The sequence below is a fragment of the Harpia harpyja genome, chromosome 2 (genome assembly GCF_026419915.1).
Source record: "Harpia harpyja isolate bHarHar1 chromosome 2, bHarHar1 primary haplotype, whole genome shotgun sequence".
In the NCBI taxonomy this organism is placed as follows: Eukaryota; Metazoa; Chordata; class Aves; order Accipitriformes; family Accipitridae; genus Harpia; species Harpia harpyja.
Genome location: NC_068941.1, coordinates 80,475,502 through 80,490,921, shown reverse-complemented (window position 1 = coordinate 80,490,921; position 15,420 = coordinate 80,475,502). Strand labels below are relative to the sequence as shown.

Below are 15,420 nucleotides of genomic sequence, written 5' to 3'. Positions count from 1 at the left end.
TCTCGACATTAAGGAGAAGGGAAAGAAAGTTTCTGTTCAGGCAGGCCATTTAGGTACGTATGTATAAGCAACTTAAGCAGCATGTTCACCAGGATTGTTTCCCTATGCAAATGCACTGCATCAGAGGTCTACCTGAAATCTTATTTATTCAGTCGGTCTTAGAATAAGTGTTTTATGAGGGCTCTGAACAGCTGCTGTGTGAGTAGATGTATTCTTCGGGATTATGTTGCTGCTAACAACACTCTTTATTAAGTGTGTATGTTTTCTGCTGATCATTGTTTGTGGCAGACTGACGCCTTTCTGCATCTTCTGGTTGCGCTGTTCTTCCCTACCCTCTCTGCCCTAGTTCTGGCTATGCTGGGAAACAGCTTTACTTTCTGGAAGGAAGGGGGCTACCTACTGTTTTGCAGTAGTTCAAAATGGGTGTGCAAAGAGAATTCACATTACCTGGACACGGAATGTTACAGAAGTGGTTGCCTAGGCGAGTCCTGTGCTGAGGAAGCAGGAGGCTGAAAGTCAGTTCCCAGTGTTCTGTGGTAGGGAGCAAACTCTGAGCCTTAGTCTTCTACGTCCCAGGTGAGAACATAAGGCAATTTGCTCACATTTGTGAGAAAACCTCTTGAGTAACTACACAGGTAAATGAATTCATCAAACCTGATAAGGATCATATTGGGGGAGGGGGTTCTGTGTTGAGCCTGGTACATAATAGGCAGTCTAAGTAAAAAAAAAAAAGGGGATGTTGACTTAAATTTTAGAATATTTTCAGTTGGAAGGGACCTACAGCGATCATGTAGTCCAACTGCCTGACCACTTCAGGGCTGACCAAAAGTTAAAGCATGTTGTGAAGGGCCTTGTCCAAATGCCTCTTAAACACTGACCGGCTCGGGGCATCGGCCACCTCTCCAGGAAGCCTGTTCCAGGGTTTGACCACCCTCTCGGTAAAGAAACGCTGCCTGATGTCCAGTCTCGACCTGCCCTCGTGCAGCTTTGAGCCATTCCCAGGCGTCCTGTCCCTGGATCCCAGGGAGAAGAGCTCAGCACCTCCCTCTCCACGTCCCCTCCTCAGGAAGCTGCAGAGAGCAAGGAGGTCGCCCCTCAGCCTCCTTTTCTGCAAACTAGACAAACTCGGTGTCCTCGGCCGCTCCTCACAGCACATTCCTTCCAGCCCTTTCACCAGCTTTGTTGCTCTTTTTGGGACGCATTCAAGGACCTTCGCATCCTTCTTAAATTGTGGAGCCCACAGCAGCACGCGGTACTCGAGGTGAGGCCGCACCAACGCTGAATACAGCGGGACAATCGCCTCTTTTGAGCGGCTGGTTATATATACGGTGTTTGATGCACCCCAGGATGGGGTTTGCCCTCTCGGCTGCCGGGGCACGCTGCTGTCGGCCAGCACCCCCAGATCCCTTTCTGCAGGGCTGCTCTCCAGCCACTCCTCTCCCCATTTAGACTTGTGCCCCTCGGCGTTACTCCATCCTCGGTGCACAACCCAGCATTTCTGCTGGACTTGCTAAATTTCATCCCATTAATCATAGCCCAGTGCTCCAATCTAAGTAGATCCCTCTGCAAGGCCTCTTGTCCCTCAAGAGGGTCAACAGCACCTCCCAGCTTGGTGTCATCAGCAAACTTGCTAATGGTGCGTTCAACTCCCGCACCCAGATCGTTGATAAATACCTTTACCGGAACCGGCCCTAGGATTGAGCCCCGAGGAACACCGCTGGTGACCGGTCACCAGCCAGATGTAGCCCCATTCACTACAACCCTCTGTGCTCTGCCCTTCAGCCAGTGCTTCACCCAGCGCACCATGAACCTGCTCATCCCACAGCTGGACAACTTGTCCAGAAGGACGCTGTGAGGGATGGTATCAAAAGCCTTACTAAAATCCAGGAAACTACATCCGCTGCCTTCCCTTCCCTTCATCCACGAGGCGGGTGACCTTATCATGGAAGAATATCAGATTGGTTAAATAGGACCTTCCCTTTGTGAACCCGTGTTGACTGTGCCTGATGACTGCATTGTTCTTTAAATGCCTTTCAATCCTACTCAGGTATCATCTTCTCCATAATTTTTCCAGGAACCGAGGTTAGACTAACAGGTCTGTAGTTCCCTGGGGCTTCCCTCATGCCCTTTTTGAGTTTGGAATAATAACACTGGCTAGCTTCCAGTCAGCGGGGACCTCCCCAGCCTCCCAAGACCTTTGGCAGATGATCGAGAGGGGTCCTGCCGTAACATCCGCTAGCTCCTTCAGTGCTCTGGGATGAATCCCATCAGGCCCCGGGGACTCGTGAACATTCAGGTGATACAGCCGGTCCCTTACAGTGTCGGTGTCCACAAATAGAAAGTCACTGCTCCTGCACTCGTGGTCCTCCGACTCAGAGGACTAGGCAGCTGAACGTCTATCAGTATTATTAAAGACTGAGACGAAGAAAAAGTATCCAATGCCTCCGCTTTGTCTTCATCTCTATCAGTCAGGTGACCATCTTCAACAAGCATTGGTCCAATGTTTTCTTTAGCCCTCCTTTAGCCTTTGCAATCCAGTGCGACTTTTAAAATGAAAAAATGGGAGAAAATTGACGAGTGGCGTATTGCGTTGCTTTGAACTGTGCGTAAATATATCTCTGGGCTTGAAGATTTGTGACTGAAGAAATACAGGAAGTTTAGGAGGAAAAATATCAGTCAGGCTTCCTTTAACTCAAGGTTATGATTGCCAGTACCATTCCATCCCACTGCATGGTCTCAGTGTTTCTTAATCTGAGAACAGGTTAATAGCCTGCTAATTAGTTTTGATCTTTCTACTGACACAGGCAAAAAGAAAAAAGGGGGGGGAGGGGGGGAGCCAGGGGAGAGATTTTATTTTATGCTTTTAGATGATGTGTTTCTGTGGTCATTGGTGCTCTTGTCAGGTCTTGCCTGAAGTCCCTACAACTCTTGTTTAGAGAAGACTAATTGCCTGGAAAGCCCCAACTCCAGAACTCTGGCATTTGGCATTGTTTCATTTTGTCTTTGAGGCCATAACAAGATGCCTACACCTTGACAGTGGCCCCTTACCATCCCTTTTCTGGGACAACGATGTCCATGGTCTACACAGAGTAGACAAGGGCCTCTACCATCTGCAGGAATTTGCGCCTTTTCAGCTGATGTAATTATGCAGAACTGTGACAAGAGCAGTGAGCTAAATCTTCCAGATTGTTCGGGACCACAGAGGACTCAAGCAGTCAAGCGGCTTTGTCGCAAAAAGCAGTGGATGTTGCTGCGTGTGCCTGTCTTCCCACGTGTCCGCCGAGGTTTGCCTTGTCACAGCCCAGGGAGCATCTTTGGCCTATTCCTGGCTGTGCCCTCTCTCTGAAGGGCTGTGTGCTGGTCTTTGCAGTGTAGGGCGAGGTCGGTATCGGGAGCAAGTGCATCTCTGCCTTGCCGCCTTCTTTTGTTTGACCGCAGTGGGATAGGCCTTCTAGTAAGACTTATCTTTGGATTACATTACTTCACTAGTTTTAAGGCTTGCCAGGGCTTCTGTGCTGTCAGACTTGTTAAAAACATTTGGGGGCAGGGAATTCTAGATGGTTTCAGACCCCTGGATCAACGAGCAGCTGTGTGTCAAGAGGTGATGGGTTTTTTAAGATGGATTTGGAACAAAGATTTCTGTAGGATCCGTCATTGGACACTGAGTTGTCTGTTAAGGCCTTTGGTCTTTTGTGCAGTAAAATGCAAGTTGTCTTGCAGGCTTGTTTCCTAGACTTTATAACCACTTTACCACTTCTATTAAAGAAAATACTTTCCCTGCTAATTTGTAATGCTTTCTCTTTCAAAATTAGTTGTCATCTGCCTTGTTTGGGGGCCTCCTACCACCTCTGCCCAGCTCCTCACTGTGTGTTGCACACCTGATAATTTTACCATGACCAAGCTTTAAGAGTTCAGTACCACACAAACACTGCCTCGAGAGTCCATCCGTTGCTTTCAGTTCAACTGAATTGGGATTCCTTAATATTTTTCTAGTCCGCTAACTAACAAGCTTATTCTGGTGTTTAGCTTAGGAGATGGGCAAGAATGACTGGGGCTTCAGGCCCAGCTGTAGGTGTCCGAGGCTCAATGACCAAACTCTGGGACTTCTCCTCTAGCTTTGGACAGAAACTGGTGACTCAGGAATGGGAATCTTGGAGAGGGGGTGTATTTGAGAGAACAAGCATTACACAGGGCTAATCTCTTTTCTTTTCTTACAGGGTTGGAAGAACATCGTTCTCAGACCCTGAGAAATCTGGACTCTTTTAGCAGTGTGCTACCTAAAGGAATATAAGGAGTTGCTACTTGCAGCTTCCTTGCAATTAATTTTTTGGTACTTGTACCTCTCTTTCTGTGGTTTTAGATCAAGAAACGCCATGAGCACAGTAAGTATTTTACTACTTGATGCAAACCTGATTCTTAAAACCTGTTGCTTATGGTACCTCTGTAAATGTTGTTAAGAGTTTGTGGTAAACATGCTGGAACATAAGCATATAAAAACCTCATGTAACTTCATGTTCTGTGATACTTAAGACTTTTAATCTCTCTAGGTGCTAGCAGTAGTTCAGAAATGCTTACAATGTGAGCAGAAACCTGATATAATTGTGAACTAGTCTTCTCAGTTGCAAACCCTCACGATATGTTTTTGCTTTGTGACCCAGCTGGTGAGAGGTCTGGGGTGATGTCTTATTCCTTGATGTGATGCGTTCGTGTAGGGGTGACCCATACCACCATTTGATGCATATGACAGCCTTTCTGGGGAGGGTTTTGTGTATCCCCGTGTGCTTTTGCCGGTGCTGCAAAGGCGAGGGCCACATTAATATTCCTCTTAAAGAAGGTGCTAAGGCTTTGCTCTCCCTTAGACTCAACGAAAGCGCCGTGGAAGAGCAGTTAATTCTAGGCAAGCTCGGAAACGAAACAGGTTGATGGCTTCAACCACAGGAACGGCTTCAGAAGCAGAGCCAGCAGAACTTGAAGAAAGTGGTAAGCTTTCTTTTCAACTTGGTAAGAACACAAATTGCTTCTGGAGGGTTGGGGTCCCACTTAACGTGTGGGTTTTTTTCCTGTTTCTAGGCCCTTTACTGCGGAGGAAGGGAAAGCTCTTCTTTTAAAAAGCATCTAGTATGGCACTTGTAAACAACAAGCCTACTGAGAGCTGTTGTAGTTTGTTACTGAGATGCGATACATTCAGCACTGGTGATACATGAGTTGTGTGGGAAAGGTACTCGAGTGCAGGTCAAACATGCGAGTGTCTAGTCTGACGAGCTGCGAGTCACTGCAGCTGCCGCTAGAGACAGTGGCAAACTAAGTTTGGGAACTCCCAAGTTTTAAGAAGATAACGAGAAGTTTGTTGTTAGTTGTGCCTTGTCCCTCAAGGGAGAGGCAGTACTTGGTCAGTCCTTTTTTGGAAAAAGTACCAGAACTTCAAAAGCCTCCTTGACCTCCTAAATAGAGATTTAAATTGCCACCTGAAATCCTAGGAAAGATTAGAAGTAATTGTTGGCCTCCAGGCAATTATAGGTCTTTTCCAGTTTTTGCTGTGCATTTGACTATGAAAGGTTGGAAGAGACATGAGACAGGAACATTTACAGCAAGGTGCTGTAAAATTATTATATCCTACATGTGTTTTATTCTGTGTGATAAACATTCTCCAATGTTAGGTGAGTAATCTGTTGCTGTGTACCTCCTGCAAGCTGTTGTCATACAACAGAACTGTATGAGGAGCTGAGCCGCTGTTCCTCTTGCATTGCAGCTTGCAGAAGGCAGCGTGGTAATGCCCTGTGTGGACTCCTGAGGGCAAAGCTTGAGTGAAATGTTGGCTGTGTTGCTGCAGAGGAGAGGGATAGGGCAAGGTTGAATCATACCTCAGCCTCTTACATATAGTGGCAGGCAATTTTACTCCTCTTCCATCTCTGATCTTGTCTCTAATGTTCTGTTTTTAAGCTGGTGAGGAAGTAGTAGATCTCACATGTGAATCTTCTGATCCTGTAGTCGTTGATCCAACTCACAATGATTCTGTTGTGGTAAGTAGTGAATAGCGCACTTATCTAAATCTTGTGGTCACGTTAGGTTTGTGTTGTGCTCCCTGATAGAATCTGACTTCAAGGATAAGGTTTAAGTTTGGAGTTGACTTGCAATGGCATGAAAGCCATGCGTTACAGGTCAACAGAGAAGCTGCTCTGGAGCTGGAGCTTAGCAAAGCCCTTCCTGGGCACTGCAATACCGCCGTGTTTTCCCAGACTGTTGTGAATGTGCATGGGTACTTTTCTTGAAGAATTGCTGCTTAAATGTCTATACAAAAACTGTAACCAGTTTAAGCAGTCTAGAGGTGATCCGATGCCTTTTCGTTGCGTAGACGTGGTGATAAACGCATTTCAAGTATGACATTCTCTAAGGATGTAGACCCCTCGTTCACTAAGTGTTAGTCTAAGGATCAGAGGAAGTCTGGTATACTCGTCATGGCGCAGTCGTGAATGTCGATGAAGAATCCTGCGGAGAAGTACGAAGCTTGAGGAATCTGGAAGGCCGAATGCTAAGGCATGGAAGAATTCTGTTGAAATGCGTATTTGACCTCTATTTGAAGACGCGTACAGTAAAAGGCAGCGGATGTCATGAATGCAGAAGTAAAACTTAATCCTTACAAGGTTTGGGTTTGGGTCATAGTTTACCGAGGCCTTAGGTATTCAAAAAGTCATCGTCTGGGCTTGTCTTCTGGCATCTCAGTAAGTAGCCTGACTTAAAGGGTTAAAACGCGGCTTTGATTTGCCACTTTAGACAGAGTTCCCGTTCAACCCCAAATGGGCCTATGAATGCGTCAACATCTAGGAGTATCACTTCCCGATAGTGGCAGAGTAATCTAAAATAGCTTGCTGCTCCAGAACTTGGGGAGAATACATACCAGTGATGGCTACTGTAACATAAGGAGATGCACTTTCAAGCTGAAGCTATGATAGCTGTATCAAAGATACAGGCGAATGACTTAAATAAAAAGCAAAGGAGGTAACAGTTAGTCTGTGACTTCAGAAATATGAAGTGTTTAGCTGCAATGTCAGTTGAAGGTACTCCTGTCGGAGAGATGCCAAGCGCAACTGTAGCTGGCCGTGGTACAAACTAGTTCTGGTTTTGGCTGGGATAGAGTTAATTTTCTTTCTAGTAGCTGGTATAGTGCTATGTTTTGGGTTCACTGTGAGAAGAATGTTGATAACACACTGACGTTTTCAGTTGTTGCTAAGTAGTGTTTAGACTAATGTCAGGGATTTTTCAGCTTCTGATGCCCAGCCAGCGAGAAGGCTGGAGGGGCACAAGAAGTTGGGAGGGGACACAGCCAGGGCAGCTGACCCCAGCTGGCCAAAGGGGTATTCCATACCATGTGACATCATGCCCAGTATATAAACTGGGGGGAGTGGGGCTGGGAGGGATTGCTGCTTGGGAACTAACTGGTCATCGGTTGGTGGGTGGTGAGCAATTGCACTGTGCGTCACCTGTATATTCTAATCCTTTTAGTATTGCTATTGTCATTTTATTAGTGTTATCGTTACTAGTTTCTTCCTTTCTGTTCTATTCAACTGTTCTTATCCCTCGAGTTTTACTTCCCCCCCCCCCCCATTCTCTCCCCCATCCCACTGGGTTGAGTGGGAGTGAGTGAGCGAGCGGCTGTGTGGTGCTTAGTTGCTGGCTGGGGTTAAACCACAAGTTTATTACTCCAAGAAGTCTTTAAAAAACCTGCTTTTTTTACTGCTATTTTTAAAGCTGGAATAGTATTCGATCCAGTCCACAGTGTAGTTTATAACCTCAGTTCTGGGATGCCACTGCTGCCGTGCAAACCTGAAACAAGCGGCAGGAATAGCACGGGAGTATCTCCTGCTGGGATTGTTCCTGAGCCCTTTGCAAGGGAACGGCCTCAGACTTTGCAACATCGTCCGCATTGCCCCAGCTCTAGTTCCAGCAAAGACAATAGTGGGTTTGGGTTGGGGATTTTTTTCTCCAGCAGCTGTTAATCTAATATGAAGTGTTAATGGCTATCACACCTGAACTGGCCTGTTTGGGGGAGGGAGAGGGAAAGAATGTCCTCCAGCCTAAATCGCATTAGGGTCCTGAAACTGGGGAGCAGGGAGAAGGGTGTTCAGGTGGTTCGTAGGCTGCCTCCATTTCTATCCCTTTGCAGCAGTGTGAGCAGAACCAGAAGCAACCCCTTCCTTATTTTCAGAGCAGCAGCTAATTTACTACTACTTCGAACATTCTTCATCAAAATAAGAGAGTGATATCCCACCCTTCTTAGCTTGTTTCGTTGTAATTGCTTAGCTTGTCTGGTGTTTGTATGTAACGCTAGAGGTGCACGCCAAAGTCTAATTGTATTTTCTTTTCTCTCCCTTCCCACATATGTTGATGCAAGATTGTTGAAGGTAAGTTGACGTTTTACAATTTGTAATGTAATTGGCCTAAACTTAAATTTTATTTTTGTCTTTTCCAAAGAACCTGGGCAGCATGGATTGAAACTGCATTTACCAAAAGACAAAGCACAGTGCTAAAGTATCTGGCTGGCCAGCGTCTCGGAGAACGGATCCAATCTGTGTTTGATGGTCACTGTCGGAGCTTGTAGAAAGTATCTGAAATAGAATAGATCAAAGCTGCTCAAAATATGTTTTCTTATTTTCCAAATTCAGAATTTCTGTAAGCCCAAAGTTGATGATAATTTTAATTAGCACTGGAATACCTGCTTTGAATAAGAAAATGTTGAAAGGCTTTTTTAGCCTGTATTGCAGTGAAGTAACTAAAGGCAAAGTTACAGACTGTTTATAATCACGCATTTCAAGGATAGTTCCAGGGCTATATACTTTATAATCTAGCTAACTCACCAAATTTAACTTACAGAGAATCAACGAGAAAGGAGAGATCGCAGACTAAGAGGCCAGCCAAGGTTCCATATCTGTGTCCTGATTAGCGATGATGAAGATGAACCCAGAGACGATGATGTGTATGTGAAAGATAAAGTGTCTTTCTAAAATCTAATTTTTGATATACAGTAGAAACCGATTTCTTCCAAGCTTCTGGGTTCTCTTTGATTACTATGCAAAAACTTCAGACCTAAAATAGAATTGCATTTCTAGAAGAGAACCCCCCAAAACCCCAAACAAACTTTTGTTCAGTTGTTTGTGAAATCCTTATCTAATGTATCTTACAGTACGGCTTGAGATACGCTGAAATGCTTGCAATACATAAAAGACACAGCCAAACAGTCTGACGATATGCTTCATACAATCACACATTTTATAAGGAAGGAGTTCCTGGTATGCATATGTCACTGGGCTGGGATGTTGCCCTAAATTAGAATAGGGGATGTTTTAATTTCTGAGAACCTCTTTCACTTCTAGAATGAATAGTTTCCAAAGGACAGCTAGATGCTTTTGTTACAAAACTCTTGTTTATGTCCTGTGGAAGAGGAAGACTGCCATACATATACTGCACAGCGCTATAGAGTGCTGTTATTTCTAATAACAGAGCAGGGTGACTGACTGCATCCTCCCCTAATGAAAACCTAGACGCTGTTTCCTTTAGGTAAGGGAGACCCTAACTGCTTAATAAATGCAACAGCTTGAGAGAGGTAAAGGTACGCAGGGATCTTCAGATGAAATGCATCACGGCTGGTCTGTGCAGTCGGATGGTTACATGACGTTTTATGTATTGGTAACCCTCAGTGCACGGTGAAATTAATGGATGCGTGTTCTTTCTGGTTTTGTTCTCTCTACCGCAAGGCCGTCTGGTACCGTTAGCTGTCCGATTTGCATGGATGGCTACTCAGAGGTAAGGATCCACATGTTGTCATTGTTTCTTTTTTGTCGAAGGGAGAACGGGGCAGAGGGTGAGCTGTGAAACTCTGTTGGGTTATGTGGGAGGCTACAGACAGCTGGCTTGAAGTACAGGCCTTGGTTTGCCGGTGAAACTAGCTTGTAACCCAAAGTCATTTCTTAGTGGTGTACGTAGAGGGCGAAACACTTTCCAAGATGGCACTGGAAGATCTTTGGGTTCCTTGTTATTCAAGTAGTCGCGTAGCGTTTCCAGATACTCCAAGTCCGATTAGCCTGGTGCCAGTAGACCAGCAAAGCTGAATTCTTTACCCCAAATACCTGTTGTGGCTTCTTTTCTTCCAGATTGTGCAAAGCGGACGACTGATTGTGTCAACTAAATGCGGCCATGTCTTCTGCAGCCAGTGCCTCCGTGATTCCCTTAGGAACGCCAACTCTTGCCCAACCTGCAGGAAGAAACTCACTCACAGACAGTATCATCCCATTTATATATGAGTCCTTCTCTTTCTCAGGACAGACTCAACAGGATTTTGGGGGAAAATGTCGTGTTTTCAGTGCTCTGAAGATTTAAAGAGCAGCAGGTTGTCCACACATCCAAATAAAACTGATTCTTTTTGGGTTTTGGAGAATAACTTGTATGTATATAGACAGCTTTTTTTTATGGTCCAAGCTGCTTCTTGTTAGGTCCCTGGTTATAATGTTAAATTTGTGACTGTCTCTAAAGTAGACCAGCAGCCTGTATCAGAAAGGAAGCAGCTAATCCATTTCCTTCTACTTTTTTTAATGCTTAAATAAGAGGGGTCTGAATATTTTGTTATTTCTTACTCTTTAAATTATTCCCACTGTCGCATACAGGTATGGAATAGTTACCTTTCAAAACACAGATGACCAATTTGCCATTTCATTACACTTTTGTTTTTATCCTGTGAGAAGCTCATGACTACATTGCTTTCTGCCATACCATCTTTGCCCAAGTGGAATAAGTTGTAACGATGGCTCGTTTTATCATAAATCCATATTAAATTGACAGCCAAGGTCATGCAATAAAGTAACCTGCTGTTAACCAGCAATCAGGTGTTTTAAGCAGAAGGCTTGAACATGTAGATGTCTTTATGAACTCCATGAGATCTAAAGTGTGTAGACAAATTGCAACGTGTACAATGTGAAATTGCTTCTTTGAATGTTTTAACTGCCAAGAATTCCTGTATTTGAATCACAACACTGAATTTATTTTCCGAGGTGATGAGATGGTCTCTTGGGTTCACTACTGTTCTATAGCGTGCTCTCCTGATCACTAAGGAGAATGTAGTCTTCTCTAAGGCTTGCTAGTGATGAATAAGCAGCAAACTGTATGCTGTCCTCTTGTCAGCTGAATACCAAACTACCCACAGATCTTCTTACTGTATCAAGCGTACCCAGCGTAATGCTTCAAGTTCAGCGCGTTCACTTGGCTGTTCTCTTCAGTTGTTGACACATGACTGGTTTTAGCCTGGTGCATTGGATTAAAAATTAAATAATTGTGTTGCCGCAGATTTAGGCAGTGGAGGCTTTAAAAGATGTGTTTGGTAGCAATCTTGACTTGGTAGCTTTTTGAGAGAGAAGTTTAATCTCTCTTTGCCCTGAGGGTTGTCCAGCTTTCTTTAAAAGTGTTTTTAGAAAAGACGACAACTCGGATACCTGTCCAGGGTGAGAGAATTCCTCTATTTAAGGAAGGCAGGAATACACAGGTTTATGCACTGTTATCCAGTCACTTCCCGCCCCCCCCCCCCCCCCAGGAGTGAGTTATAAATGTCTGCTTTAAACCTGTTATAGCTAAAATCTGCAAGCTGATGTGGAACCCCCGATGAGCTGATACAAACAGGATTACAGTAATTAAATGTAGATGAGATGATTAAAACCAGTACTTTATGATCCACATCTGCAGTAGCTACATCTATGAAAAAGTCCAAAATGAAACTCGGACAACTTCTGGCAGTTGGTTGATTATGAAAACCATTAGAAGCACCATCCTGTGCTGCGGTGCAGCACAACTGTAGGATGTGTTCAGTTAACATTGATACCTGATGTGTCTTTGCTAACCTGTCCTGGGGGTCTGTAGGAAGCCTTTAATTAAAGCAGCTCTTCTAATTAGGTGTCTCAAGTTCTGTATTGAAGATTGCAACCCAAACGTAAAGATGTTTTTCATTAGGATGTTTAGGGCTGTTTCTGGATGTAGTACTACAGAGTTTTGTTCCATAAAGGCTGGCTTAAGAAATGCAGTACCTTCCCCACCCTGGTTTGGAATAGCTTTGGTTCAGCGCCGTTATCAGGAATATGCAGTTTCTGCATCGTGGCAGTATGGTAACTGCTAAAAAGTGACACGTGTTTAGTTACTGTGTGCTCCCATTGGTAATATAAACTACAAGCAAGGACGACAGCAGTCTTAGGGCAGTGCGGTGAGAACAGCGGCTGGCATTGGTGTCCCAAGAAGCAGATAATTGATGAAACAATTGTAAAGATTGTTTAAAGCATTAATTGCATGAAGAGAAGCAGCCCAACGTTAAAACTGTCAAGTTACTCAAGGGCCACAGAAACAGCTTTCTCCCTGTAGCTTAACAGAGAAGAAAAGAAAAAAAAACCCAACAAAACAAAAGTCTGGCCAGTTTTCCTTGGGTGGCTACTGTGCCAGAGGGACAGTAAAAAGAGGGTTTAAGGGATTACCTCTGGGCATAAGGGCGGGTCACGTATTCGTGCATCTTTCACAGTGTACTAGCCATAGCCTAAAATGACTTTGCACAACTCCCTCCGTGTAAATATCACTCTATAGTTTGTGTCTCAATAAATAGATCTAATTGAAATTTAGGTATCACAAACTATATAATATTTAACAAAGAAGTTTTTAGCTTTTGTGTACCCTGTGAAGTGCCACAAATTTTGTGCATCTCAAAATGAATTTTCGGTCTCCGTACATGGAAAAATACTAAATTGCATTACATGCTCTTTTTGGGGGAAGAAGAAAAAATGAAACCCCAATATATTTGAGTTCCACTGATGTCTTACATTGGCAAGAAGTGATAGATAATATAAAGGTTTCTTCATTATGTAAATGTATGTCTTGTTGTATATAGTTCAATTTTTCCTGTATTTAATTGTATTCATGTCTGTCTGTCCCATCTATGTTGGACTCTGCTGGTAGGCAAACAGTTCTTTTAACAGGTGGAAATAAAACTGTCGACTTGATCAATCAGAAGCGCTCGTTCTTTTAATTGCACTGTATTAATTGGTCTGGGGTGGGGGGCGGGAAATCCCAAATGCCCAAACCTTTTAGTTCTTTTGGCCATTGTGCGTTGTATGGGGGAAAGGAGAGCAGTGCTGCCTGGGACAGGAGTGATGAGGGGGTGACAGGGTGCAGTCCTGCTCGAGACTGGGCGAGCGGGGGGTGCAGAGGTGGGCTCGTGGGTGGGGGGAGCCCGGGAGCCAGCGACAGAGAGGGCTCGCTTTAAAGGATGGCAGGGTGTTGGGTTATCTCCTTGCTGTTAAGTTGTTGACGAAGCTCATGTTGCCTGTTGCATGCACGTGTCGTGTACGAAGCACCGTGCTGGAGAGAGGGCGAGGAGGAATGCTGAGGAGAGGACCAGGCACGTAGTGCTTTGAAAGACGCTATAAAGCAAGCTTATTTTATCTCTTCTCCAAATAGGTGCTGTTGCCGTGAAGTTCCTCTCTTTTCCCTCTTACTTGCCTTTCTTGCTCATTTTTAATGAAGTTTCTCGACATTAAGGAGAAGGGAAAGAAAGTTTCTGTTCAGGCAGGCCATTTAGGTACGTATGTATAAGCAACTTAAGCAGCATGTTCACCAGGATTGTTTCCCTATGCAAATGCACTGCATCAGAGGTCTACCTGAAATCTTATTTATTCAGTCGGTCTTAGAATAAGTGTTTTATGAGGGCTCTGAACAGCTGCTGTGTGAGTAGATGTATTCTTCGGGATTATGTTGCTGCTAACAACACTCTTTATTAAGTGTGTATGTTTTCTGCTGATCATTGTTTGTGGCAGACTGACGCCTTTCTGCATCTTCTGGTTGCGCTGTTCTTCCCTACCCTCTCTGCCCTAGTTCTGGCTATGCTGGGAAACAGCTTTACTTTCTGGAAGGAAGGGGGCTACCTACTGTTTTGCAGTAGTTCAAAATGGGTGTGCAAAGAGAATTCACATTACCTGGACACGGAATGTTACAGAAGTGGTTGCCTAGGCGAGTCCTGTGCTGAGGAAGCAGGAGGCTGAAAGTCAGTTCCCAGTGTTCTGTGGTAGGGAGCAAACTCTGAGCCTTAGTCTTCTACGTCCCAGGTGAGAACATAAGGCAATTTGCTCACATTTGTGAGAAAACCTCTTGAGTAACTACACAGGTAAATGAATTCATCAAACCTGATAAGGATCATATTGGGGGAGGGGGTTCTGTGTTGAGCCTGGTACATAATAGGCAGTCTAAGTAAAAAAAAAAAAGGGGATGTTGACTTAAATTTTAGAATATTTTCAGTTGGAAGGGACCTACAGCGATCATGTAGTCCAACTGCCTGACCACTTCAGGGCTGACCAAAAGTTAAAGCATGTTGTGAAGGGCCTTGTCCAAATGCCTCTTAAACACTGACCGGCTCGGGGCATCGGCCACCTCTCCAGGAAGCCTGTTCCAGGGTTTGACCACCCTCTCGGTAAAGAAACGCTGCCTGATGTCCAGTCTCGACCTGCCCTCGTGCAGCTTTGAGCCATTCCCAGGCGTCCTGTCCCTGGATCCCAGGGAGAAGAGCTCAGCACCTCCCTCTCCACGTCCCCTCCTCAGGAAGCTGCAGAGAGCAAGGAGGTCGCCCCTCAGCCTCCTTTTCTGCAAACTAGACAAACTCGGTGTCCTCGGCCGCTCCTCACAGCACATTCCTTCCAGCCCTTTCACCAGCTTTGTTGCTCTTTTTGGGACGCATTCAAGGACCTTCGCATCCTTCTTAAATTGTGGAGCCCACAGCAGCACGCGGTACTCGAGGTGAGGCCGCACCAACGCTGAATACAGCGGGACAATCGCCTCTTTTGAGCGGCTGGTTATATATACGGTGTTTGATGCACCCCAGGATGGGGTTTGCCCTCTCGGCTGCCGGGGCACGCTGCTGTCGGCCAGCACCCCCAGATCCCTTTCTGCAGGGCTGCTCTCCAGCCACTCCTCTCCCCATTTAGACTTGTGCCCCTCGGCGTTACTCCATCCTCGGTGCACAACCCAGCATTTCTGCTGGACTTGCTAAATTTCATCCCATTAATCATAGCCCAGTGCTCCAATCTAAGTAGATCCCTCTGCAAGGCCTCTTGTCCCTCAAGAGGGTCAACAGCACCTCCCAGCTTGGTGTCATCAGCAAACTTGCTAATGGTGCGTTCAACTCCCGCACCCAGATCGTTGATAAATACCTTTACCGGAACCGGCCCTAGGATTGAGCCCCGAGGAACACCGCTGGTGACCGGTCACCAGCCAGATGTAGCCCCATTCACTACAACCCTCTGTGCTCTGCCCTTCAGCCAGTGCTTCACCCAGCGCACCATGAACCTGCTCATCCCACAGCTGGACAACTTGTCCAGAAGGACGCTGTGAGGGATGGTATCAAAAGCCTTA

General features: G+C 45.3%; 1 protein-coding gene and 1 long non-coding RNA gene across 4 annotated transcripts; both read left to right on the top strand.

Moving 5' to 3' along the window:
• Window positions 1-3,874: 3,874 nt before the first annotated feature.
• On the top strand, window positions 3,875-9,175 carry LOC128138915 (E3 ubiquitin-protein ligase RNF4-like). Of its 3 annotated transcripts, none has more exons than XM_052780641.1 (4): window positions 3,875-4,382; window positions 4,860-4,980; window positions 5,941-6,020; window positions 8,390-9,175. In XM_052780641.1, exons 1-4 carry the CDS (start codon window positions 4,374-4,376, stop codon window positions 8,423-8,425), a joined length of 246 nt encoding a protein of 81 aa, XP_052636601.1. In that variant the 5' UTR covers window positions 3,875-4,373; the 3' UTR covers window positions 8,426-9,175. The 3 variants fall into 3 exon arrangements, 2 of the variants coding, with proteins under 2 accessions (XP_052636601.1, XP_052636602.1); XM_052780642.1 differs by having other exon boundaries at window positions 3,876-4,382; window positions 8,470-9,175; XR_008234183.1 differs by lacking the exon at window positions 8,390-9,175 and adding an exon at window positions 6,353-7,607 and having other exon boundaries at window positions 3,877-4,382.
• Window positions 9,176-9,269: 94 nt separating this feature from the next.
• On the top strand, window positions 9,270-13,023 carry LOC128138916 (uncharacterized). The gene is made up of 2 exons (XR_008234184.1): window positions 9,270-9,798; window positions 10,146-13,023. It is a non-coding gene; the product is annotated as an uncharacterized LOC128138916 (long non-coding RNA).
• Window positions 13,024-15,420: the final 2,397 nt, after the last annotated feature.

Coding starts and splice junctions, on each gene's coding strand:
- LOC128138915 (XM_052780641.1), top strand. Junction 4,981..5,940: donor AGCAGAACTTGAAGAAAGTG/GTAAGCTTTCTT, acceptor TCTGTTTTTAAG/CTGGTGAGGAAGTAGTAGAT. Junction 6,021..8,389: donor CTCACAATGATTCTGTTGTG/GTAAGTAGTGAA, acceptor TGTTGATGCAAG/ATTGTTGAAGGTAAGTTGAC.